The 27,954-nt window shown below is 36.4% G+C and overlaps 2 protein-coding genes across 2 annotated transcripts; one reads left to right on the plus strand and one right to left on the minus strand.

Moving 5' to 3' along the window:
• Positions 1 to 636: 636 nt before the first annotated feature.
• Positions 637 to 15,323, minus strand: LOC110740320 (la-related protein 1A-like). Its single transcript, XM_021920806.1, has 14 exons — positions 14,464 to 15,323; positions 11,093 to 11,600; positions 10,631 to 10,796; positions 10,188 to 10,278; positions 9,913 to 9,984; positions 9,198 to 9,772; positions 8,421 to 8,490; positions 3,915 to 4,016; positions 3,297 to 3,637; positions 3,008 to 3,151; positions 2,717 to 2,780; positions 2,281 to 2,426; positions 1,964 to 2,068; positions 637 to 1,233 (listed from the first exon to the last, which is right to left on the minus strand). The coding sequence occupies exons 1-14, from the start codon at positions 14,710 to 14,712 to the stop codon at positions 1,047 to 1,049; spliced, it is 2,820 nt and encodes a 939-aa protein (XP_021776498.1). The 5' UTR covers positions 14,713 to 15,323; the 3' UTR covers positions 637 to 1,046.
• A 974-nt stretch (positions 15,324 to 16,297) lies between these two features.
• Positions 16,298 to 18,667, plus strand: LOC110681617 (zinc finger MYM-type protein 1-like). The gene has a single exon (XM_021857771.1). It carries the CDS (start codon positions 16,298 to 16,300, stop codon positions 18,665 to 18,667), a length of 2,370 nt encoding a protein of 789 aa, XP_021713463.1.
• Positions 18,668 to 27,954: the final 9,287 nt, after the last annotated feature.

Below are 27,954 nucleotides of genomic sequence, written 5' to 3' on the forward strand. Positions count from 1 at the left end.
AGGGGTTCATAGGTGGGTGGGTCACACTAGGGTGGGGTTTTCTTTAGGAGCTCAGAGAGGGGGTGGCTGACGAGGCAGTGGTGGGATAACATTTGGGTGGTTACAAATCTTACAATGGAGGGGATGACGAGGGAAAGAGGAGGAGAGAGAACAATAGTGCCATGGTCGTCGGGAAGGAGGAGAGAGAAAAAAAGGTTTTTAATGTCACGTGCGTGGCACATGACAAACAGCGCTGGAATATTTTGTTCAATGGCCAGATTCTGTTCAAAGGTCTCATACAATTCAAAACTCAAACAAGATTTTTAAAAACTTGTTGGAGGTCAATCTAATCTACACAGTAATAATTCTTGTCAAACTTACATCAAACAAACTAAACTCAGCAGATTTTTTGCAACCCTAGTATCTACTATCAAAACCCACACCACCCATCTCAACCCACTTTCATTTTCCTTGATTAAAGAGTTTTCCCAGTCATTTTCAGCATGTTATTCTCCGTACTACACTTGCACAATATATTACTTCATTTCACGAACGGTGTGGTAATTTGTCACAATCACGCAAGTACACAACAACCTCATGCAAATCAGATCGAGTAAGTATAAACGCGCCTGTGACATTTGTACAGCAGAAAAGAAATAATTGAAACACGACAAACACTTGAAAAGGACTGGAAAACATTTTCTGTAGTCAATTGGTTATCTATTTTTTTTTTTTCAAAGTTTTCCTCAATTGGGTCCAACAATTCTCTATATGTACAAATTACTCCCAAAAAAAAGTCAAATCCAATGCACAGATGCCTCTCCAAGCTTTAAAATACCTCAGGACAACAGTAAGGGGTCAAACATTGAAAGACTACCAATGGATTGAAGAAAGGAGATGATTGGAGGTATACTAGCCTGAAAAGAATCCATCAACAGGTGTGACACACCCTCAAATCAGCAAAAATCCACGGGCAACTCTCAGGAGAAACAAATTGGCAGCGAGCTCAGCCTCTTTTCAGCTATGATGTTAGACATTGCTTCTCAAAATTGGATTGGCACTTGCACTTAAGCCGCTATAGGGGCAGCCGTCGTTGATGCCAATGGCAGATTGTCATCCTTCACTTCAGGCTTCTCTTTGGCACGGTTAAAGTCATCTAAGCTACGAAACTCCTCTCTAAGCAGCCTCTCCAACTCCGGATTCTTTTTATAGGGTTCTTTGCCATCACGGACTTCCCGGTAATGGTGGAATGCCCTGACACATGGCAAAACAAGGTAACACATTAACAAGTTTGATCAGGTTCTTAAGGCTCCCATTTAGTCTTAACTTTAGATTAATAATAAAAAATTGTACAACTAAAACATGCAGTGGGTTGTATGAAGATTCAATCAATGCTTCATGCATGTTATTATTGGAAAACAACTGGATATCTAAATTCATTTTCATTGCAGCACTTTTACATCCCTAAATAAAACAGTATCAATAATAGTTAACAAAAATCCACAAAGAACAAAAGATATAAACCTAGTGACACCAAAAGCTACCAATACTAATGAAATTCTCAAGGATTAGTTCCCTAGTGAAATTTTTTTTATTTTAACTCCGTTTTTTAAGTTAACACGTTCTTTAGTCACGTTTGTCAATGCACAAATTCAACTATTTATATCTTTAATTACCGATACGCACAAATTATAAGAAGTTGATATTTTGAAAATAAATACCGTGACAGATCTAATAAGATCTCACATGACTATATTTTCATTATGTATAAATCACAAAACACGGTCAAAGGAAAGTGTGTGAATGTCAAAATGTGTCAACTAAAAAAACGGAGGAAGTACTATTCTTGAACAAGGGCCGTCAAGTAAAAATGTACAAGCACGGATCTTCTTCACCATACTGTGCTTGGAACAAAAAACACCAATCACAGCCTCTATATCCGACGATAAACATTAAAGTTAAGTAGCAAAATAACTAAACATACCAGTATTTTTCAAGACCATAAAGATTGCCTTTCTTGTAAAAATTCAGAGTAAGCTGCTCAAAATCCCCATAAAGTTCTTCGCTGAATTTCTTCTCCAACCCATAACTGGAATTAGAAAAAAGGTCAAAACACACATTATGTAGTCCAAACCGGTTCCTTTTTTATACCATCAAGAACACTATGTAAAGTTGGAAACACACATGATCAAGGATGCATATTGGCAAGTAAACTGCTGCTAATAGATTATTATTATCAATCATATTTTAAGTAGAATTGAATTCCTGCATTTGGGAATGGGAGATGATAGTTCAGCATACCTATAGAACCTGAACAAACATTCCAGTCCATAATTGTAATTAGCAGCCGCATCCTCCAGAGCAAATTTCCGGAAGTCATTGTACATTGAGGGAACAAATGTATCTCTGAGGAAATATGACCAAAATCTATACAGAGTATTCATTTCCTGCAGAAAAGAATGTTAGACATGCATATATATGTGCATACAGATTGCCACAAGCCCACAACAATAAAATTTTGAAAACTTATATTCCATATGTTGATAATATGATATATGTGACTTGGCAACGATGATATATTGCAAGATATATGAGGCAATAACCTAAAAAAGACATCATGAGCAAGCATTTAAATTCTAGAACTTGTCCATATAAAATTATAGTGCATTCAACAGTAAATAATAAATGCAATGCAAAAGAGGGGAAAGATATGTTTAGTGAATTATAGAAGCCTCACCTCGCTGCACCCAATTCCTAACTTCTTTCGGTCATTTAAGCACCGCTTTTGATACTTCCGGTACCTAGGTGAACCAGCAGAGTATGAAGTAAATACACAAATTCATCAGCCAAAACTTCACAACAATCAGCAAGTTTTTTGCAATGCCTTCACATTCCTATGGAAACAGATACAGCTAGATGCTACACATGCCCAGAAAATTTAAACAGGAATTTGATCCGACCAAAATAAAATGAATATAACAAAGAAATTAGGTTATAATGCATGGACGAAATACAGAGCATAGCTTACTTCTGCTGTTCAAAGCCATTTTCCTGTAATAACTGGTGACTTCGATGCTGAAACTGAGGAATGGATTTTGGCAAGGAGCCAACCGGAGGGCTACTTGCTGCGAAATTTCCATGTGGCGAGCCACTCAATTTTGAAGATCTGAGACTGGCAAAAAATACAGATCCAAAAACTTAGTCATATAGCTTTTATGAGCGGATAAGAGTTAAAAACATTAGCCGACGGTTGGTACAGACAGAATATCAACCAAACCCATAAAGCTTGTACATACCACTCAATGCCCTAAACATACCTATGAGCTTCAGGTGGAGTAGAACTGAAAAAAAATCCGACCGAATTACTTGGAGGACTTTCTGATACAACTCCAAAGGAGTTGCGACCTCCTCCATGGTTCTTGGGATTATTTGAGAAAAATCTTTGTCTGTGGCTTGATTGCTGTTTAGCAGACCCTTTGCTTTGCTTACTTCTGTTAACATGACTTCCAATCTCATCACAACCTTGACCACCAGAAGATTTTTCAACAGACCTGATGTTCACTACACCAGTTCGAATATTAGGCGACTTAGAGCTCTCATCTTTGTCCTCCTTATTAATATTCATCTTTTTGCGATTAGACCTTTTTGTTCTGAGTTCCTGATAATGACAGAGAAAGCATAAACTACTGCAATATGATTAAAACTCCTCATCTCAAAATCAGAAAAAGATCAACAGGGTACCATGAGATTTGGTGTAAACAAAATAATTCTATTAATTAGTCTTTATGAAGAGAGAAAAAGCAATGTGTGGAGGCATGTTGCAAAGTTGTTCAAAAAAATCTTGACTTCACCTTTCGTTACCCCAATATGCAATACAGGCAGTAGAATTATTCATAAATTTCATAGAACATTGCAAATTATTTGCTGTATAGAACCTGCTCATAGTCATAAAGACCATCGTTGATTTCAGATGCAAGCTCATTGGATATTCTATTAGATTTCTGAACTTCATTTCCAGCTCCAAGCAGACTGCTATTCTGCAAAGTTATCAACATTCATACTTACTCCACAGCAATACTCAAAGTAAATTATTTGTTAGATTTGACAAAATACTGAGAATATAAAACTGTACATATGCCAATGCATGCATCTTTAACTCTTATCTATTATAAAACAAGACTAATATGAAGATTACTCCTACTAACTTCATTGCTAAAGCCTAAAAGTGCAGGCACATGATAAGTGAAGCTACTATATATTACAACCACATCTAGAGAATTGTACCATTGGTTTGATCTGACATAGTGGATGCCCAAATGTTCCGGTGTTCCCCCATCCTACTTATAAACCAATCTACAGTAGTAGAATGTTTTAAAATAGCAGAATTCTATTATTTTAAATTCAAAAAAAAGATGTTGCAGTCTCCATCAGATTAAAACATTACTTTCCTGAACTCCTTTTGATTCCAATACCAAGTAATATAAAAACAACTATTCAATTTCTACAACCGACAAATAGCCTCAGAATTTTCTACGCATGCTGCTTAAATAAAATGTAGTGCACAAAGAGGATAGCAGTAAGCAAACTAAATGGAAACATGGGCCATCTTAAAATTCCGTTACAATTCAAGGAAAGAAAATTTAAAAATAACCAATATTTGTAAATAAACACCTTAATCTTTTTTTTTATATTTAATCACCTTTAAAAAATTATAATCCCTCCGTCCCCTTTGGATAGTCCCTTATGGACAAATTTTAGTCCCAAAATGTTCACCCCATTTGCTTTTTCCAACAATCATTAATATTAATTTTTTACCAAAATTCCCTCCAATTTGCAACAATACTTAAATTTCCCATGTAAATTTTGTTTTCCCATGTACTTTTATTACTTTCTCTCTCTACTTTTTTGCATTCCCAATCTCAATTTACTTTTTCAATGTACTTTAAGTATTCTTATTTGTGTTTATTAATTCCCGTGAAAAATGCCTATAAGGGACTATCAAAAGGGGATGGAGGGAGTAGCTTTTACCACCACAAAATAGTTTTTGTTTTATAGCATGTAAAACGATGCATTTTTGTTGCTTTTTTTTACATTTCCATACTCGATTTGGATGGCCAAAATGACCCCTAAAACCCTAACCAGACTGCTGGCTCCTTGTTGATCATTTTATACAACCAATACTAAAGATAAGAATCTTTCTCAGCATAGAATACTTTTCATCTAAGCAGAGGAATGATGCCTTAAATATTAAATGAGTAACTCCATGACAAGATTAACAACAATTGTAAATCCTTCCATAAGGAAAAAAATTCAGTCCAACATGCATCAGAGCCACATAAGGCGAAATTGTATTTGGTATCCTCAACTGTCAATTACGCCTTAGTCCAACAAAAGTGGCAAGGCGATAATAAAAAATAATCATAAAAAACATGTCAATGGTTTGGACAAACTTTCTTATAACTATAATTCATATAGAGAGAAGAATTTTAAAACAAAATCTCCCTACTACCACCAAAAGCTGAACAGATCAATACCACCACTACATCCCATGCTTGTCAACTTCTATATTTCCTCTTTTCTTTCCCATAACAAAGCAAAAGGAAGATAGAGCAAAATCCCAGACATAGTCATACACTCGAACAGGGAGAAAAAAGAGGAGGGGCAGAGGTAAAACCTATTGGATCACAGATATAAAGGGAAAGTAGTGTCGCATAAGATATCTACTAATATTTGAATAGGAAAGCAACGCAGAGAGGCAGTGCAGCACAAGTACTAAAAAAAATGAGTTTAAGGAGTGGAAGAGATTTATAATATGACGTGGGAGGGTAAGTCACTTTGTCAAGTGGTAGAGGTGGAAAGCCATTGAAATGGTCCACCATTGACCATAAGTAGAGTAGTACCTACGCATGTAGCTAGGGAGAGCAGGAGATTATTTAACCCTTTTTCATATTTCTCTTTCCTGTTAAACCAAATTTCTATTTACAATACCCTCTTGACATGCAAGAATTGAACCTACAATTAAAACTTTTTTAAGCCCAAATGCACCTCAAAAATCAAAATGCATTACCTATGGTAAAGAGAAACCCTTTCAACATCAAAACAACAATATTTTAGAGCAAGAAAAAATAATAAAGTCAAAGGTGTAACCAAATAACCCTTTTATTTTTACACCCAATTCGCAACTAGAAAATATCTTGGTTTGGCTTAGGCCCTGTTCTATTCACCTTAAAAAAATATAATATTAAGTAAAAATAATTTAAGTTCAGTAAAAATAAGTTTAGTTTAGTAAAATTAATTTCAGTTCAGTAAAAATAATTTCATTTCAGTAAAAATAAGTTCAGTTCAGTAAAATTCAGTTTTCTTAAAGAAGAATTATAATAGAAAATCAGTAAAAATAATTTCAGTTAGCAAAAATAATTTAATTTCAGTAAAATTAATTTAAGTTCAGTAAAAATAATTTAAGTTCAGCAAAAATAATTTCAGTTCAGTAAAAATAATTTCAGTTCAACAAAATTTAGGTGAAGAGAACAGGGCCTTATTGGAGCAAAAAAGGGCTCAGACTAGGCCTTCTATAAAAAAGCATATTCAACATTAAACTAAAAATCAAAAGGCACCACAAAGATATCCAATTGGAGCACAACCTATATTTCATGGAGAGGAGATTACATATTAGCCTAATGTCTTTGAATCTCCTATAGATAATAATTTGCAAAACCCCAACTGCTTAAGCTTGTAAGAAGCTAAGAGGGTGGCTCTATGACTTTAGAGGACAAAGTAGAGTAAGAACCCTTTTCATATGAGGTTTCATGGCTAAAAAGCCTAACCAAACAATTAAAAGAAGGGAATTTTAGTAGAGCATAATGTATCAGGAAAGATTGCGAAATTAATTTCTCACAAAAAAACTGTGAAAACATTTCAGTGGTAATCTATCCTTTAACCACATCATCTATCATCATGCATCCAAAATTATTAGGAAAAAAATAAATGGAGAAAATTTATCTTCCTTGTCACCAAATATTTCCTATATGCCGTCAAAATAATTTGAACGAAGAAAAATTGGAGATGAAGGAAGACCAAAATGTGTGGTTTTTAATATAACCACATAGTAGATTGCTGAAGCACTGTATTTGAGAGATTGCAACACTAAACATAAGAATCACTTGAAAAGGATAGTAGATATATAAAATAAATAAATAAAATAAAATAAAAAAGGAAACAAAGAATAAGACAGAATGGTCAGAATCAATAAATAAATACTTTTACACACCACTTGTCTCACTATGGAAGCCGGAAAAAACATTGCCACAAATATCTTTTAAATCAAGGAAATAGCAGCAGATTAGAGACGGAGAGAAAGGAGTCAGCAGTGGAATTGAGAAATCAGTGCAGTGACTGTGAGGGATGAGACTAGGGAGCTGAGGTAGAGAGGGGACATATATGTGGCGGTAGAAAAGTTAAATGCTGACTAAACTTACATAAGAAAGTTGGGAATAATTAGGGCAAGTTTGGTATGAAGTATTCAAGAAAAGGTAAGGGAATATAAACTCTTGATTCTGTTACATATTAGCTGCCCAAACCACCAATACAACCCCACCTAAGAGCACACTGCTGGGTACCACCCCATGCGACCCCACCACCGACCCCACGTCACTGCCCAACCTCAGCCACCCCACCTCCAACTCCACCCACCCCCTAAACAACCTAAATCAGCTCAACATCAACCCAGACGACCCACCCTACCTCTCTAAGAAACCATTAGCTACCGCCACACAGAATCCATTCATCTTCCGAAATAACCCACCACCCAACCAATAGCTAATTCACCCCATCAGCATTCAATCACAAAAGGAAGAGGAATATATGATAAGAGAAAGAGAGATACCTAAAGAGATACAACCGTTGAATTTAGACTTTTATAGTCTGATTTGACCTTGAAAAGTCAAATTTTGGAAATTTAAAGTCAAAAATTTTTAAATCAAAATCTCAATTGAGCAAGTTGGTGGTGGAAAAATCAGCAGCCGTCCAACGATAGTGTAGTTATGATGGCAGTGAAGATCTGGATGATGATGGAAGAATAAATAATGATGAGAGAGAGTGTGTACGGTGGTGGAGAGTGAGTGCAAGTTGAGAGCGGGACAGTGGATATGCTACTGGAAAAATATAGAATGCAGAGGGAAAGAGGTAAGTGATTCCTTTTTATTATGTCTACCCAAAACACAAGGATATTTGGGGAATTCGTGTGTGTGTGTGGGGGGGGGGGGATCTTTTAATTAATTATATTTACCAAGCTTGGTTTTTATTGAATTATTTGTAACTTAACACAATAGAATCAAAAAAGTTCAACAACGAAAGCATGTGTTGCATGATTTCAAGAGATAAATCTAACAAGCACTACAGCATTTCACGGTGTTTTTAAATGAAAGATGGCTATGTAAACATACCCGAGTGACAATGACAAGTCTCTCAACATCCTGATCATTGATCACTAAATCTTCATCTTCATCCTCAATCCTTTCAAGCAATAGACACATAGAAAAAAAAGCAAAAACACTAGTCAAAAATCAGATATAACCATCAAAAAGAGCTAATGAAAATTGCTATACTGAAAATTAATTTACTCACATTAAGGCATAAATATAAATTATGAGCTTAAGGTCTATAGTTTCTAGTTGCTTCACTCCAATGGCCCAATGTGATGATTCAACAAGAAGGAGAAGGGAACCAGTTGTCTCGATATTCATTCTTCAGTCAAAGACTTAGAATTAGGGCTAGTGAGAAAGAATACTAGTGGGGCATCTTATTTTTGTAGTTAGCAAAATGCCCACCCTGTTTGGGCCAGGTGTCTAAACTTTAGGTAGTATAGTACTATAGTACAATAGTGTGGTCACTGGAAGCAAAATGAGCCAAAAAATAACATAATTTGTAGGTTTCTGTGAGTGACACTATCATTGCAAGGGTAAGGACCTTACTAGGGATGGCAATGGGCTTAGTGCCCTGACAAAAGATGTATTCCCTAATTCAAAACGCACATCCAATTACATATATTGATTATAGAAAAAGAGGCATTCTCCCATTCAAAATTCAAAGGCAAATAACCATTGTAACTAATAAGACTTAAATCTGGTAACTTATACTAGCACTTAGAGCTTGAAGAGTAGAACGTCAAATGATTAATTAAGAAATATCAAGAAACCTTAGGTAGACAGAAATGATAATACCTTCTACATGAACGATGTACACCCTGTTTTTGCATTTTCTGCTCAATCTCTAGCTCTTCATCAAGCATAAAAGTACCAGAAAAGTCAGAAGATAGATCATCAACATTTGAAAATTCACATTGCTCTTCAATGTCCATTTCATGAGAAACACCCCTTGTAGGCTTGGAGGCTTTTAATTGCTTGTAATTGATGAAGCTATTTCCCACATCTGGCGCTTCATATTTGACGCTCACTTGGGATCCAAGCTTCTCATTTGAGTACGGCGGTTTATGAGCCAGTGCTTGTTTATCACTATCATGTACAACCTTCTCACTGCTCTGATAAGCACTGCTACTATCTTCATCTTCAAGTTTACCATCATTCTTAGATACCTTTGCTACACTGTCACTACTTGGTGCACAAATGACAGATTCTTCAGTTGCACCATCCTTTCTAGCTTCATTGATACCATTCTCTACATTGCTATTAACTATGCCTGTAGTTTGATCCTTGGTAATCTGAGCTTTTACTGGAGATGCATGCTCGACAGAAGCAACGTACTTTGACCAATTGTCACGTTTTCTTACCTTGTCGCCCTGTTTAAAGCAATTTACAAGAATGGAAAAAGAGAATACATTAACATGAGAAATCAAGTCAAATTAGAATATTCACATGCACCCAACAATATCTGTTTGGATTTTAATAATAAATTCAAGAAAAAAGGAAAGTACATGACCTGCACTTCCACAGCCCAAGAACTCTGAAGTGCATCTAGAATAAATGATATGTCTGAACTCATTCTTTTGACCTAAAAGATACAGCAAAATATAGTAGCAGAGGTCAGTATTTGGTATAATTTAATTCAGTAAAATACACATATTCTAGATATGCAATTGGATACTAGCATAAATAATTAAAATCATAAGCGGAAGAGGTATAAACATTATGGAAACAACAGGAACAAGACATGCAGCAGGTTAAGTACAGGATATACAACTCAATACACATTACCCTTTTAAAATCAGCAATTATAGAAATCGAAATCCATCCTTGGTCATCCATTCGAGAAATCAAATAATGGTCAGTCTGCAAATTTTCATCACTGCCAAAAACACAAAAGATTAAGGGTTAAGAAAAAGCTTCCCTTTGCTTAAGAAACACTGTCAGAAAGTGAAACAGCATAACTGCTAACATTACAATAACACATGACAGAAGAAGTGACTGAAATTAGCTGAAAATATAGAAATAACTGTAGCAAATAACAAGTAAACCTCTGTTTGCAAATAACATATAAAACAAAAGAAGAATCTTTTTACAGCTGCCACAAAATTTCCATTGCTAAATAACAAACACCATCAAAAAAAGATTTGAAACTCAAACATCCAAAGATTTTTTTATCACAAGAACAGTCATATATAAGATGACGTTTCCAAATAATTAACCAGCATAAACACCTGAAATAGTACTCGATTTGCTTTACTATGCTATCCCTCAATGCTAGTGTCTCTGGAGGCAGCATGGGTGCCATAGAAACCATAGGATGTGAAGCAAATTGTGGTGGGAATGGTGCTCTAACTGAACCTGGAGGAGCAGGAGGCATATAATAAACTGGGGCAGCACCTGCAACCCATCGAATGCATTAATATGTCATCAATTAATGACTAAGCATGTCAAGTAGCAAGGAGAACAAAATATCCAACAGGAAGGTTCAAATAACAAGTCATCACAACCTCAAAACATCATGTCAAGCATTTGGTTATAAATAGAATATTGATTAAATTAATCATGTTAATTTCAATAGAGGATAACCATTAGGCAGATAAAAAAGAAAAAATCCAAACATTATTAAAAGTAACTTATGCAGACATCACATGTTTAACAAATCAAAAAATAATAACAGAAATTCTAAAGTTTACCAGGGAAGCCTGGTCCACCAACAAATGGAGGAGCTGGCCCAAAAAATGGTCTTGGATAAGCCCTTGCCATGGCTTGCTGCATCAGACCATCTCTAGGACCAAATGCTCGGGGATGATGCCACAAAGGATATGGTTGAGCACCACCTTCAGGAGCATTGGGTCTTCTGCTGGAGGGGTTAGGACCACTTACATTTGTATCTCCTCGTGGAGATTGTACATTTCTATTGGCATCAACACCATGACTGGATGGAATAAAATTTTGCATGAGAGTTTCACTGCCAGCCTCAGCCCCTGGGAAAGGGGGTGGACATGACTGGTAGCCATATCCAGGAAGCGGAACAGGAGAAGGAACCATGGGAGGGTACACATGTGGCAGTACTGGCTGGTAATATGGCACATGAGGAACAGGGAAAGGAGGCACGCTATTTGGATTACGCCTTGATCCATTTCTGTGATTACGGTTGTGCCCATGTCTAGCATTTGAAGATTTATGTTGCCCAGAAGAGCCCTACAAAACAGAAAAGCATAATACAAATTATGACCGTAAAGGGAACATTTAACATCTTATTATATCTCGGTGTCAAATTCATACCAAATGTAGTGAAGTGATAGACCCATCATGAGCTTCAACATATACTATAATAGTAATAATTGACATACTTTCATTTATTGTAACAGAAGTGACATAATGAGCAAGCGACATCACATAGATAAACATTACAACAAGATATTAATAAAGCTATTATGCTACTAGATATCATTCCATTATCAGACATTGGTGACATAAATGGTACTTCGTTCCTAAACAATTGCCCCATGATCCATTTTCGTTTGTCCCCAAAGATCTCATTTCCTTATTTGATAACATGGTCCCTCTATCTCTCGCTACTTTATACCCTACATACTCCCTCGATCACAAATAGTGTGCCCTTTTCATTTATTGCAATTTAGTTTGCCCCCTTCAGTAAAAGGCAATAACCAACTATAACATAATTACCCCTCCTTCCACTACCACAAGTTAGGGTCTTCTTTCTTCAATAAAAATAATACTTAATATCTCCCATCACATCTTTGTTTTATTAAAATAAAAATTGATAACCACACTACAACCTATCATCTAAACCTAAGTGTCAAAAAAAGAAGCACAATATTATGGGATAGAGGGAGTGCAAAAGATTAGGTATTCTTTTGATATGGAGAATAAATAAAGTAAACAGAAGATTTAAGCACAAAATGCATTGAGCAGGGCAAAGTAATTGCCAAATCACTCTAGTCAATGCAAAATATACTTTTGGTTTGCCCTTTATTCTTCCTAAGTTTTTGTGCCTATTGAAGTGAAAGCATCTATTCAAATAAAATTCACTACAATCTTGCCTTCATTATTTTGACTGAAGCACTTATCTAAACCGGCAGCATGGCAGAGTTTTTCTTGAATGAGAAGCTTAATACTTGATTCTACTTAGCTTTCAATTATATTAATTGATTGAGAAAGCTAAAAATATTACAATGAGAGCCAAATCAGAAATCAAATAACTACATTTACCCAAAATTTGATGGTAAGACCACTTAAGGTGAAAGTAGAATGAAACTTTGTCATTTATTACTTGTGTGCACCAATACTAAATTTGTAATTTCAGCCATATGACTCCTCGATTATCTTGTGAAGGAAAAAATTCTACAGTAAATGCAGTGTACCACTATTCCATTTTACCATTTTCATTTTAATATTTGTTTTATTTGGGATAAAAGCATACTCCCTAAAACTCAAATACAACTTCCCTGTAATCTTCCATCTTCTTGGAATGTCGCCTCCCATGAAAACCAGCAACCACCATAATATAATCAGCAATTTACATAAGTATTCAAGCAAATATAGAAATCAAGCAATAGAAAGAATGAGAACGAAAAAATTGACAGTCAAAATGAGTTGACGATGGCTAATTTCTGAGTATAAATTGTGGCTTGATTGCGCAAAATTGCAATGGTCATCCATGAAGGTTATAAGGAAAGGAAAGGAAAGAAGAAGCAATAGGGTTGTGGACTAGTGGTTGTCATGGCCAATGGTACTGTAAATGACAAAGGGGAAGGCAGAGAAATGAGGTTTTCATTTAGGCAACTCAATTTGTTAATATTTAATAATTACAAATAATTAAGGGTCTGTTCACATTTACTGAACTGATTGGAGCTGAGCTGAAATGAATATTTTATGAGAGGAAAATTAGCTGAACTGAACTAAAATGGAATGAAATTAAGTAAATGTGAACGGGCCCTAAAAGTGATGAGGTAGGCTTATAAGATTTAATGGGATAGAGAGTGGTACAAATTAATGGGAAAAAATTAAATTTATATAAAAAAAGGATTTAAATCTTTTTTCATATATGTTGGTAAATAATGACTCTTATCTAATTAAATTTTATATCAAGTACATTATTAAAGGAAGACTTTTCAACGGCTACCAAAAAATGCAGATACTATATTTCTTTTTCCGCTTTTCCAATAATGTATTGTATAATGAATATAAAGTAACAGAATGAAGTATTATTTTGATATTACCAAAATTGGTTATTTTGGCAGATATCTCATATCCTGTATGTTAGAATAGATTATATTACCTCAAAGATCACTTTCAATGAGATTAAATAGAGGCAAGCCATAATCTTCTCACATTGAAGACTCAACATGAAATCTGCTATGTAATTCTGATTACATGTGGTTTCGCAATATTCCTCTTACTCATTAGAGAGTTGATTACCAAATACATACAAGTAGCACATAGCATTATGTTTTCAAAATATATAGTCAAATAGCGAAAACTTAGTGACCAAATAAAGGATTAAACCAGACCAAAAGATTACAATGTAGAACAAAATAGCAATGAGAACAATTTTGCATTGAAGATGGCGATGGGGAACAATAAACTTTGTTAGAGAAAAGGAAAACAGCGGAAAATTCAATTAATTAGAGCTAGGATGAGAAGTGAAACATTGAATCATGGGTTTAATTTGGGCAAATTCAAAGCTTTCCTTACCTTCCACAGACCTTGCATCGGGAATTCAGAAGAAAGAGTGAGAGAGAAGGGAAGGACAACGAATAGACTGACGTGAATCCGGGATGAAATAGGTTCATTTTAATTAATTGATTGTACACATGAATTTGATTATAAAAAATGTAGAGTGAGAAATACATTACCATTACATTGAATCAAATTTGCTCCGAACAACATTACAATTTACTCATGCTTATTTGGCCACCTCAAACTTTTAACATAACCAAGATTCAAATAAATATAATAAATCATCAAATATTTGAAAATAGAACTCACACTATTCAAAAATTAATCGACTAAAACAACATCAATGAACTTCTTTTACCTGTGCATTACTAGCAATGTGATTTCCACCGGAATTACCGCCCTCGGAAACCGGCAATTTAGGAGGAGCTTCAAGGACCTTAGAGCGCTGAGCATCAGCAAGGGGAGGCCAAGCATCAGCTCCCATAACAGGTGAATCAGCCACCTTATCAACTGGTCTTTTCCATGGTGACTTTGGGCCACCTCCATCACCTACACTCTCGTTCACCTCCTTACGATCATCAACACTGTCATTCTCCGCCATTGTCATTACTCGAATCGTAACCAATCAATCCTTTTATTCAATCAAATTAACCTAAAACCCTCACTTCAAAAACCTCAAACCAAAAAAAAAATTTGAACTTTTTATTTTTTTTTTTTTTTTTTTTTTTTTGAAAATTACACAATTTGACACAAACCCATTTCAATTCAAGGATTCTTAAGCTAGAATAAACCAACAAAACCTCAAGAAAAACAAATTCATTCCATCAATTCAACCTAAAACCCAAGAACTCAATTACTCAAACAAAAAAAAATGAACTTTTTTTTTCTGACAATTAAACAGCAACCCACTTCAATTCAATGCTGATAAAGCTAGAATAAAGCAAAAAAACCCCATTAAAACCCAAATTTGTTCGATCAAGAAAGGGGATAAATGGAATTGTGGCTTATATAAAATGGGTAGGTTGTGATCATAGTCAAACACCCACCAAGAATAACACAGTAAGGATAGATTCTTGAAAGGAGACAGAAATGAAAGAGGGGTGGTGACTGATGTGGGGTTGGAGAGAGAGAGAAAAAGAGAAGGAGGTGAGGGTTTGCAGTAGATTAGGGTTTTGTTGAGACACTGAAGATAGTAAAGAAAGAGTAAAAACTAAAAACGGATAGGTTCTTGTAATAAGGGAATGACAATTTGACAGTTACAGGCGACGCCTACAATGTGCGCACCTCTATGAAAAAAGGCCGACTTTTTCGCTCCCCTTTCAGCTGCTCCAGGACTAAGAGGTGTTGATTCGGGTTATCGAGTCGATTGGATGTTGACCCACGACTAGGTGGTTTGAGACCGATTGGGATTGGGCTATGGCCAGTGGCGGATGTATGTGGAAATAAGGGGGGCACTGGAACCCACTTGGTGAAAAAAATTTCTATAAATAAAAAAGCTAGTACAGAAAAAAATATTATATATACAAAGATGACCTCACTTATAGCTAAAAAGTGACCCCTATTTGACCACTTTTAACAGACTTTCCATATTCTTAGAAAAAAAAGGTAAAAAAAAAATAAAGATAAATTTTATATTCCTAATTTTCGTTTCCAAGACTTCCTATTATGACTCCTATTTTATTTTTATTTTTCTTTATTATTTTTGTAAGTGAATGTAGACTTTTTCTACAGTTTGTTTCTTTGTTCTTCCACTTCTTTACTCTTTTTCTTGTTAATATCATTATAAAACTACACTTTTTAAATTCACCCAACAATCAAAAGTCAAACCTTCAAAAGCAAAATCTATTTTTTTTTAATCCAATCATCCAAGAAGAATACAATCAATAGACAATATTCACGCTTTGGTTGTGCGGCTGCGACTTGCATGCGAGTCTGACGGTAAATTATTATTATATTTTTTTTGGTTTTTAATTTTTTATGTTCTTTAATTTTAATTTTAGTTTATATGAATTATTTAAGTATCAAATTATTAATATTTGTTAATAGTTAGATTAGATTTATACCTTTTAAGTATTAACCTATACAACATGTTAATATACCTTCTTGAATGTTCGAAAGTGACAAGATTTTTTTTTACTGTTATTGTCTAGACTCTAATTAATATATGTATATTTCATATTTTTTTTTCAGTTATGGACAAATTTGTAATAAGGAAAAAGGCTAGAGCGGATGAAGGTACAAGTGGGAGTACCCCAAAATCGTCTAAACCCGTTCCTAATTGTGATGAGCAAGTTGATTTAGAAAATCTTCCAATTGATCCAGCAGAAAGAACACGAATTTCAGACTATCCTTCTAAATTCCAAGAGGCGGTAAGACAAAAATATATTACCATTGGTCCTATCCAACCTCGCATTCATATCTTTCCCCAAAAATTGATTGGCAATAAGTTGAGAAGATTTAACTCTAGTTGGTATGATGATTATAGCAATTGGTTAGAATATAGCATTAAAAAAGATGCATTGTTTTGTTTGCCTTGCTACTTGTTCAAACCTGAGGGGTATAAAGGTGGGGGTGATGCTTTTGTTGTTGATGGATTTTCATCTTGGAATAAAAAGGATAGGTTAGATTTGCATGTTGGTGATATTGAAAGCTCACACAGTAAAGCTGTTGAAAAATATTTAAATCTGAAAAATGCCCATGCTTCCATTGAAACAGCATTCAATCCATTGCAAACACCTCAAATGAAAAATGATTATAAGACTCGTTTAAATACATCTATTGTATGTGTTAGATATTTGTTGCGGATGGGATTGGCATTTCGTGGTCATGATGAATCTGATGAGTCAAGTAATCGGGGAAATTTCATTGAACTTGTAAAAGCTGCTGCTGTTTTGAATGGTGAAATTGATAAAGTTGTGTTAAACAATGCTCCCAAAAATCTACAAATGACTGCTCCTAGTATTCAAAAAGATATTGTGCATGCATGTGCTAAAGAAACAACTAAAGCTATTATTGAAGAACTTGGAGGTGATTTGTTTGGCATACTAGTTGATGAATCTAGTGATGTTTCTGTCAAAGTGCAATTGGCTGTTGTGTTGCGTTTTGTTAATAAGTCGGGTTTGGTTGTGGAACGTTTTCTTGGACTTATGCATGTTCCTAATACTTGTGCCATATCTCTCAAATCTGCCATTGAATCTTTATTGTTGGAAAATGGGTTAAGTATGACAAGTGTACGAGGACAGGGTTATGATGGGGCAAGTAATATGCGTGGTGAATTTGGTGGACTTAAAACATTGGTTTTGAATGAAAATAGGTCAGCTTATTATGTTCATTGTTTTGCCCATCAGTTACAATTAACACTTGTAGGAACTTCTAAGAATCATGTTGATGTAATTTGGTTCTTTGATGTCGTTTCTGATATACTCAATGTTGTTGGATCTTCTTGTAAGAGGCAAGATATTCTTCGAGAAAAACGTGCCATGAGAGTTGCAGAGCAAATAAATAATGGTGAGATTGAAACTGGAAAGGGGTTAAACCAAGAACTTGGTCTAAAAAGACCGGGGGAAACAAGGTGGGGATCTCATTATAAATCATTGTTGAATTTGATTGAGTTGTACCCAGATGTGATTGATGTATTGGATTTCATTTATAGTGATGCTTCTTTTTCGGGACATAGAAAGAATGCACGTGGTCTTATGGTTTCATTACACTCATTTGATTTTGCATTCATACTGCACCTCATGTTTGATATTTTGGGTATCACAAATGAGTTATCATTAGCATTGCAAAGGGAGGATCAAGATATTATCAATGCAATGGATTTGGTCGGAGCATCCAAGCAACGCCTCCAATTGATGAGAGATGATGAGTTTGAGGATTTGTTAGAAAAGGTAAATCAGTTTTGTTATGGTCATGATATTGATGTTCCTAACATGAATGATTTTTATATGACTCCAGGAAGACCAAAGAGAAATGCTCCAAAAATCACTTATGAACATCACTATCGCGTAGAGGTGTTTTATGCTACTATTGATTTACAACTTCAAGAGCTTAACAATCGTTTCAATGAAACCAATACGGAGTTGCTCCGTTGTGTGGCTTGCTTGTGTCCTAAGAACTCATTCCATAATTTTGATGTGGTGAAATTGGTAAAAATGGCAGAACTATATCCCTATGATTTTGATTCAAATGATATTAGGGGACTTTCTTCTGAGTTGAGAAACTTTATCATTGATGTGCGACAACGTGATGAGTTTCAAGGTCTTGTTGGAATTGGTGATCTTTGTAAAGTGATGGTTGAAACAGGGAAATATGTGATATATCCATTGGTACATATTCTCATAAAGCTAGCATTGCTTTTACCAGTTGCGACTGCAAGTGTGGAAAGAGCCTTTTCTGCCATGAAATATGTGAAGTCCGAATTGCGTAATAAGATAGGTGATCAATTTTTGAATAATTGTTTGGTGGCATACATTGAAAGGGATATTTGTGAGACTATTTCCAATGAAATTGTTATGTACCACTTTCAAAATATGAAACCTCGTCGAGGGAAACTACCTTAGAATTATTTATGTATTGTACTTTACATGACTTTTTTTCAAGGATTTTATATGACTTATAATTTTTTTTTGTGGAATTTTTAATTTTTAATAGTATAAAATTTGCTTGAATAGTAGATTATTTTTATAGTGACCCCGCTGCTTATGGCTATGGCCGAGCAAGTCAAAATAAGTAGGTAAATGAAACGAGTAATAGAATGTATTAAAATGAACGTAGGTGTGTATATTAATCGTATTTAAAAAATAAAATTACACATAAGAACATATGGAGTAATGAGGATTATGGTTTAACTATATCTATAGTATCTATCTATATTTATTTATTATAATTATTATTATTATCTATTAAAAGAATAAATGTATTTCTTTTAAAGAAACGGTGCCACATGCACTTTTTAAAGTATACTACGTATATCACAATGGCACGTCAGTGACGTCATTATCTAAAGTATATGCACCGCGTAAAAAATTATACTTTGAGTTAAATTCAAGCATGTTCCTCCAACACATAAAGGTCATACGTTTATCATCTCAACCAACTTTTATTAATTTATTTAAATTTCACATAACATTATATATTCCTTTTATTTAATTAAGTAAATTAAAGGTTGTATAATTTATTTATTTTTCACAAGATAAGAAAATAAATACATGCATATGAGGTTAAAAAAAAAATAACACCCGAGGTAATGTCCGGATCATATACTAACTATACAGACAATTGAACATAATTATCAAATTAAAAAAGTACAAACTAGCAATTCAGGGCAACACGCGGGCCACACACTAGTTTGTTATTGAATGACACTATTCTTGTAAGTCAGTTGAATACAATTTTGTCATCCCTTCTAACATGAAACCTGAATTTTCTAAAAAGAATGATGTAATAATCGGTCATTTAAAATGAGTAATAAATTACAACAATGGATTTTAAAAAAAAAAATTTATAATACAAATAGCCATTGTGGCTATAAACATTAACAATATTGAGTTGTAAAATATTAAGAATTTATGATTAAAAAAGTGTTAGATCAACATTTAGTAATGTTTAATGCTTCCTCTGTAAAATCTCGACCGATTTTCCTTAAAAAAATACTTCATCTGTTTTTTATAAGTTGACATGTTCCATTTAGCTAGGCATGTTTGCCAACACATACTTTTAAGGAAAAATTTCCACCATTAATCTCAACTTTGCCTCATCCGCCAACATTAATCCCAACTTTTGTTTATTCACTATCACTCCCAACTTTGTACCCTATTAATTTCTATTACACCCAACCGGTCATCTAACTTGATGTAGCAGGTTTCCTAGACACGTGTCCACACGTGATAGGTCTAAACAAAATTAAAAAAAAAAACAGAACCAAAACAAAAACAAAATTACATAAAAATAACAAAAAATAAATTAAAAACCCCAACCCCTTGACCAACAGGACGTGGCAATCTGACACCTCCAGCAACGGCGCCCCTGTCGTTTTTGGCAAGCGACAGCCGCGCCGGCAGGGAGAAATAAATCCCTTGGCTTATCGTCCACGCGGCAGCCGCTGCGAATCCTAATCGGCGACCATCGACCTTCTCCCTTCCCCAGTTCCCCCGCCGTTTTCTCCCCCTTTACCACCGTTATCGCCCCTTCCCTGCCGGATTCCGCCTACCCATCCTTTTCCCCATCGAATTCTGCCCCTTTCCCCGTCGAATTTCTCCCCCTTTCCATTCCCTGATCTCCTTTCCCCAGTTTGGGTGCGCGATAGGAGGGACGATGGGGTTGTGATTGTGGTTGATGTATCTATTTTATATAGTATTTTACCCCCGTTCCTTGGTCATAATTAGTAGTGTTTTTGGCTCTTTAGAGCCACTTTTATTACTAATTGGTGTTTTCTAGTGTTTTCGTAAATTTGGTTGACTTTTGTAGGGATTTGCACTTTTGGAGCATTTTCCCGAGATATTATGGAGCAATTACGAGCACTGGAGAAACATGACCAGTTTTTATAGCCTAGGGCCGGTTAGAGCCATCAAACCGGTGATTAAGGGCTCGGTATATCTGATACCGGGGCATTTGGACCGAGTATTTAAGACCTGAAGAGGAAACCCAGATTGGCCAGAAGAATTGGAGCCCAATCGTAGTCCAATTAGTGGCCCAAGAGAGCCGCCCGGCCAAAAAGGCTGGCGCCCGGAGGCGCGTCCGGCCGGGCGAGGGAAGTAAAGGTCGGCGCCCGAAGACGCGCCCGGCCGGGCGCGAGGAGCGTACCTGATGAGCAAAAAGGCGCGCCCGATCGGGTGGTGCCTCGCCCGATCGGGCGCGTGTTATTATTAGGAGTTAATTTTTGACGTTTAAGTTTGTTTTAGTTTAGGATTCTTACGGAGTATAAATACTTCTCCGTAAAACGAGTTTAGAAACTTTTTTTTGCTCTCTTCTTTACTCTCTTAATTATTTTCTTAGATTTTCTCTCTCTACTTAGATTTTAGATTAGTTTTCTCTCTCTTATACTTTGTTCTTAATCTATTCTTAATTCCAGATTTGTTTGGTAAAGATTTCTTTTCTCTTAATCTTAGTTATTTATTTTATTCTTTTGATCATGTCTTGTTTTATTGCTTTGATTAGTTTAGTTTTTATTATGTGTGAGTAGTTCTATTTCTAGGGTTTATGGGGATCCATAAATAATATGAAGGGGTAATTTATTGTTGTTAATTGTCAATGCTAGATTAATTTCCTATTGATTGAATTGATGCTCTGTGACTAGATTTGCGCAGATCTTTTATGCATGAGTTTAACAATATTGATTCGAGATTCGACAGATGAGAATTAATGTTTAGGTCTAGTTTGAATAGGCAGGTTAATTTATAAATGGTTAAGTCGAGATTCGAAAGATGAGATTTAATACCGGTAAATTAATTGTGTGATTGTAATACGTAGCGAAAGCCCTTTATGATCTGATTAATGTATGCATTGATGAATGATTATTATATTCTACCCTGAAATATTATTTATTGGTGAACCTATGCCCTAAGTCCTTTTATTCATTGTTTTCTCTCTACTCTTAATCTCGTAGTTTAGTTTCATATTCAAATTTATATATTGGTTACTTCATAGTCTAGATTATATTAGTTAATTAGGAATAGAAAGACTCGTTTCTCTGTGGATTCGACCCTACTTCCCTATCTACATTAGTTAGAGGATTTAGGAATTACTTTTGATTTGGGGATATGACTTTACCCTGTCAAAATTTGGCGCCGTTGCCGTGGGAACGATTTTATTTTTATTTCTGATTATTTTTGTAGTCTAGGTTATTTCTTTTTGTCTCAGAGAACGTTAGTTCTCTGAGGCAAATCTCATATTTTCTTTTAGTTTTTTTTGTTTATGCCCAGGTGTTCCAGATCAGGGTATATCCCATTCGATCCTGAGATCAAACGATCCTTTCATAGACAGAAGAACTTCTACAAGCAAATTCTGGCGGATTCTGGTGATAATAATAATCACCGAGATCCTCCAACTGGTTCTAGCGATTCAGAGGTATCATCAGATCCAGAATCAGAGATGACGGCTCCAAAGAAGCTTAGTGATTACTCACAACCAAAGCTTACAGATTTTCCACATCTCACTCCCACTCCGGCTCTTGATGGGGTACAATTTGAGATTAAACCCCAATGTATAACGATGATAGAAAGGAAGCAATTTAGTGGAGCTAAGGGTGAAGACCCAAATCTTCACATTGCAGACTATTGTCAGTATTGTAATACCATCAGGCAAGCCGGGGTCACACAAGACCAAATCAGGGAGATTCTCTTTCCTTTCTCTTTAACTGGAAAAGCTAAATTATGGTTTAATGGTTTAAATAGAACTTCACTTGGTATAACTGACTGGGAAACTCTTGTTTTGAATTTTTATAACAAGTATTATCCTGCAGAGAGAACAGTCGTACTACGGAGTGCGATTCATAACTTTGCCCAAGAAGCCGATGAAACTCTATATGAGGCTTGAGAGAGGTTCAAGGACCTACAAAGAGAATGCCCGCACCATAATTTGGCACAATGACAGTTAATCCAAGCCTTTTACAATGGCATTGGAAATTCATCTAGAATAATTTTAGATTCCGCAGCTAATGGGAGATTTATGAATCTTAATGTTGATGATGCAGGTCAGGTTATTGAAGATATGACGATACATAATTCCCAATATGGGAATCCTAGAGGCTTTGCTAACAAGGGGAAGCATAGTGTTGACTCTGTATCCTTTTTGCAAGCTCAATTGACCGCTATCTGCCAAAAATTAGATAATCTTAGCACTGCTAATATAGCTAATGATTCTGCAATTAATAATAATGCTAATGAGGCTTTCTGTGAAAATTGTGGAATTATAGGTCATTGGGAACAAGATTGTAGGAGTTCCGTGGAGCAAGTTAATGCCTTTCAAGCTTATAGGCAGAATAACCCATACTCCAACACCTACAATCCTGGGTATCGGAATCATCCGTACCTTTCCTACCGGAGTACTAATGTTCAAAATCCACCACCACAAGAACCACAGGCGCCACAACAACAGCAGCAGAAATATTACCATCCCAACGCTGGCCAGAAGAACCAACCACAACAATCCTCCTCATCTTCCGACCCCGCTTTGGTAGAAATTAGAGCGATGTTGGTTAATATGCAGAAGCACATGGAGAGTAGAGATGCGCAAATTGATTCAATTCTAGCACATAATAAAATTGTAGATAATCAAATTGCGCAACGTTTTGCTACTCTACAAGCCCGCCAACAGGGAGCTCTGTCGGCACAGCCGACCAGGCCTACGGATCAAGCCTATGAAATTACTCTAAGGAGTGGTTCAAACTATGAAGGGCCCCCTATGCCCAGAGTTGATGAACCTGTTTTATTAAATAATGCTAATCTTGATTCCGTTAAACCAGACAATGTAGCTAATAGCCCTGCAGGGCTAAAGCATAGTACTAACATATCTAATTCTAAATTGCAGGGTACGACTCCAGAGAAGGTGGCCACTCCAGATAAGAGCAATAATGCTCCAAAGCCGATTATCAAACTTCCATTCCCCAATTGTCAATTGAAAACAAATTTGGATAAGCAGTTTGGTAAGTTCCTGGAGGTGGTAAAAGATTTGAAGGTAACAATTCCCTTCACTGAATTAATCACACAAATTCCTGCATATGCAAAATTTATGAAAGAAATATTGACAAGAAAAAGGTCTATTAGTGAGGTAGAGACAGTAGCTTTCACTGCATAGTGTAGTGTCGTACTTCAAAATAAATCTCCACCTAAATTAAAAGATCCGGGTAGCTTTTCTATCCCTTGTCATATTGGCAATCTAATGATTGATAATGCATTGTGTGATTTGGGTGCTAGCGTTAGTATTATGCCATTATCTGTGTGTTCCAAGTTGAATATGGGTAAATTAAAAGCTACTAATATTACTCTACAAATGGTCGACCGTTCTTTCAAATACCCCTTAGGTGTTTTAGAGGATGTCCCCGTCAGAGTAGGTAAATTTTATATACCTGTTGATTTTGTTGTTCTTGATATGGCTGAGGATATGCAAACCCCGATCATTTTGGGTAGACCATTCCTTAACACTGCAGGAGCAATTATAGATGTGAGAAGTGGTAAATTAACACTATCAGTAGGGGACGATAAAATTGGTTTTAATATTAATAATACCCCTAAAAGCCCCATGACAGAGGAGAAATGCTTTAGTGTTAATGTGGTTCAGAATTATTCTAACAAGCCCCAAGCTCTTGAAAAAGATCCCTTGGAGGCGGTATCTTGTGTTGCATCCCTTTCAGATGAGATAGACAAATGGCAGAAGGAAGTTGATGCAATAGAAAGAGCCCTCTACACTGTCGGTCTTGGTTTTGAGGACGAAAAGGTGGAATCAATCAAGCAAGTTGTGCAAATTGAGCCTACGGCAAGTGTTTCGCCAGATCGAGTTGCAAGTATTAAATGCAATGACAATTTGAAGCAACCCTCGATCAAAGAAGGATCTTTGGTGCGTAGCATTGAAGAACCCCCAATGCAAGTCAAGGAGGATCCACCAGATAAGGTGAATTGGCGTCCCACAGGGCATGTCAGGAAGCCGCGTCGTAGCCAAAACACCGCTCGGCCGGGTGAGAAACCGCCCGATCAAGCGTTAGGCCAAGGGTTCTAGTTCTTGTACTTGGTAAGAAGGTCGTGCAGGACCTAGATAAACCAGCGCTTTGCGGGAGGCAACCCGTATTTTTAATGCTTTTTAGACTAGTTTTTTCTTTCTTTTTCTTATGAGAGGAGAGATGAGGGAATTTAATGAGTTCTATGAGTTTTTGTATAGTTTTAAAGGAAAAGAGTTAGGCAAAATTTGAAGAAAAGAAGAAAGCAACAAAATTCGACAATTAGCCTCGGGCCCGACTGGGTGCGAGAGCTGGGTTAAAAAATCAGGTCTTTTCGCCCGACCGGGCCCGAAAATCGTCGTATACGGACATATTCGTCCGCCCGAACGGGCAAATCTCGCCCGACCAGGCGCGAGAAGAGACCAAAATTGCATCATCAGATCGTCCGATAGGGCAAAGGGCGCCCGACCGGGCGCGAGAGTATATGAAATCGGGTAATTTAGATCGCCCGATCGGGCGAGTTCCGCCCGACCGGGCGAGCACCCGCTCGACCGGGCGCGACACACCCAGCCTACTTCTTCTTCTTCTTTCTTTGTTTTTTCTCATTTCAATCTCTTTCCTCCATAACTTTCTCTCTATAAAAAACTTAAATCCTCTACTTCTCTCTAAGTTTTCTTCTCCTTTTCTCATCCAAATCTAAAACTTTTTACATATTATTAATCCTGTCTTCATCCTCTACATTTCTATATCAAAATTTTCGAATTTCATTCAAATTAATTTTCATACCCATTTTTACCATGGTTTCTAAGAGGGCTCGATCTATTTTCGGTAGGAGTTCTAGCTCGAGGGAGGAGTACGACCCGGATTTACAACTCCCGTACTGGCCAACGATTCGTATTGCTAGCCAGGAGCAAAAGGAGCGGCTAGAACACCTAGTCGGGCGCGAGGTAATTCCTTCACGGTGGCTACACCGCCCTACTTTAGAATCTTATGGATTGTATGATTTTATGAAACGATTTTTAAATGACATAGGCATGAGAAAATTCGTTGATATGCATTATCCTACATACCATGAATTAACTTGTGAATTAACTTGTGAATTCTTTTCTTCTTTGAAAGTTGTAAATAGTAGAAATGGACCGAATTTAATTTTTAGGTTGAACAATAGGAATATTAGTTTAACTTATGTGGAATTTTGTAAATTGTTTGAACTAAATTCTGAATTACCACACCAATTGCATGTTGAATATAAAATGGGTGACATCTATTATGCTCTGACTGGTTTGCCTACTCCCGACCCCCAACATGCTAGTACCAAACCTATTCATCACCCTATCCCAAAAATCTGGCAAAGATTTGCGGGTTTGTGTTTTTTAGGTAGGAATGAGCCCCATAACGCCCAAACTAACGAACTAGCTGTTATAGGACACTATGTGTATGGGTTTGGGAAATTGAACATAGGTAGGTACATTGTTCACCATTTGAGCAGACATGCCACAGCCAGTACCCAATCTCGCACCCCCATTCGTATAGGAGGCCTTATCACTAGAATAGTAGTAAAAAAGGCCGGTTTTGTTAAGGGTGGACCCCACCAACTGACCAACTGTGGACCAGATACCTATATGACTGCTATATATTTTGAGGAGTTGGGGTGGGTACGACTGGACAGTGAGATGATACCCCACTGGTGTATTAGGACTGGGACCGAGCAACCTTTGCCCATCTTTTCCCTACCTAGTCCTGATTTGACCGCTTTTCCCCCCGAGCAAGCATCTTACACATATGACCTTTTAGTTGCCAACGCTAGGGGGCAAGCACCACCAGTTCCACCACCCAGCCTCAGCCTCAGCCCGAGGTAGCATTTTCTCCACCTCGCATGTCTCACTCCGTCCCCCATGTTGACTCTGACCCAGTTTGGGACCTTCAGAGTATAGGTCAGGCTTTAGGCCTTATCGAGCATTCCCACACTGACCTTAAGAGGATGGTAGGCTCTATAGACCAGAGGTTAGGGGTACTTGGAGAGGAACTAGGGTAGAGCTCTCTACCCTATGTACGATGATTATGCTCGTCGGGGCAACATTCCCGATGATGCTATTTACCCTGACTGGTTTCAGCCTCCACCCCAGGGATACGATAAGGATCCCACTGCCCATGGCGTTTACACTGACTATTCTGCCTTCCATGGGTACGACCAGGACATTCCTTTCGGGGGACCGGCGGGGGGGACTTTTCATGCTGATTATTTTGGTGGTAGCTCTTCTGGTGTAGGTGGTGCAGGTGGCAGTGGAGGTGCAGGGTTCGGCTCCATGGATGAGGATGATCATGACTAGCTATGTTGGGCTAGTTCCCGAGCCAATGAGGACATTGTCTGATTCTAGCTTGGGGGAGATTTTGGATTAGGTATCTTTCTTTTTTCTCTTTTCTTTTATTTTTAGTGTGTTTTCTTAGTTTAGATTTATTGCTTTCTAGGTTAGTTTATCTGCTTTCTTATTTATGAAAAATACAAAAAAATTGAAAAATTAAAAAAAATCCAAAAATACGTTCCAATGAATTATAAATCATGCTCCCCTTACTTGAGAAAATTTGTTTTGATTCTTGGTTATTGATGATGAGCATTGTGGATTAGTTGATCATGATTTGATGTTTGATTGCCTTGAAACCTTAACATGCGTCAATTTTGTCCAACTACTTGTGAATATAGTGTTTGACTAGTTGATTTGGTTAGGAATGTATGTTAGTTCCTGGTATGTCAATGAATTTGAGTATTGGTTTGCAACTATAAGTAGTGTTTATATGATTCATTATTATGCACATTGAGGAGGACGAAGGCATTCATTCTTTTAGGTGGCCTCCAGATGAATGTAGATACATTTGTTCCCTTCTTGCTACCCATGTTGTTGCCTTGACTTTTTGTTGTTTATTAGCCACATTACAAGCCTATTTTGCCCCATTGGTTACTAGTCCCAAGCTTGGCTTGGGGGAGCTATTAGTTAGTGAGGTGAGGGAGTTTGTAGTGTGCTTATTATTTGCACAATTTGGGTGGGATTTGAGAAGTTATTTTGTTTTTTGATCATATTTATTTTTTGATGAGTTTGAAAGTATTATTTTCTTGAGAAAAAAATAAAGTATGATGTTATGAAAAAAAAGAGAGAAGTTCAAGAAAAAAAAAAAGTGAACTTCAATAAAAAATAGAAAAAA

Source organism: Chenopodium quinoa, unplaced genomic scaffold (genome assembly GCF_001683475.1).
Source record: "Chenopodium quinoa cultivar QQ74 unplaced genomic scaffold, ASM168347v1, whole genome shotgun sequence".
Classification (NCBI taxonomy): domain Eukaryota; kingdom Viridiplantae; phylum Streptophyta; class Magnoliopsida; order Caryophyllales; family Amaranthaceae; genus Chenopodium; species Chenopodium quinoa.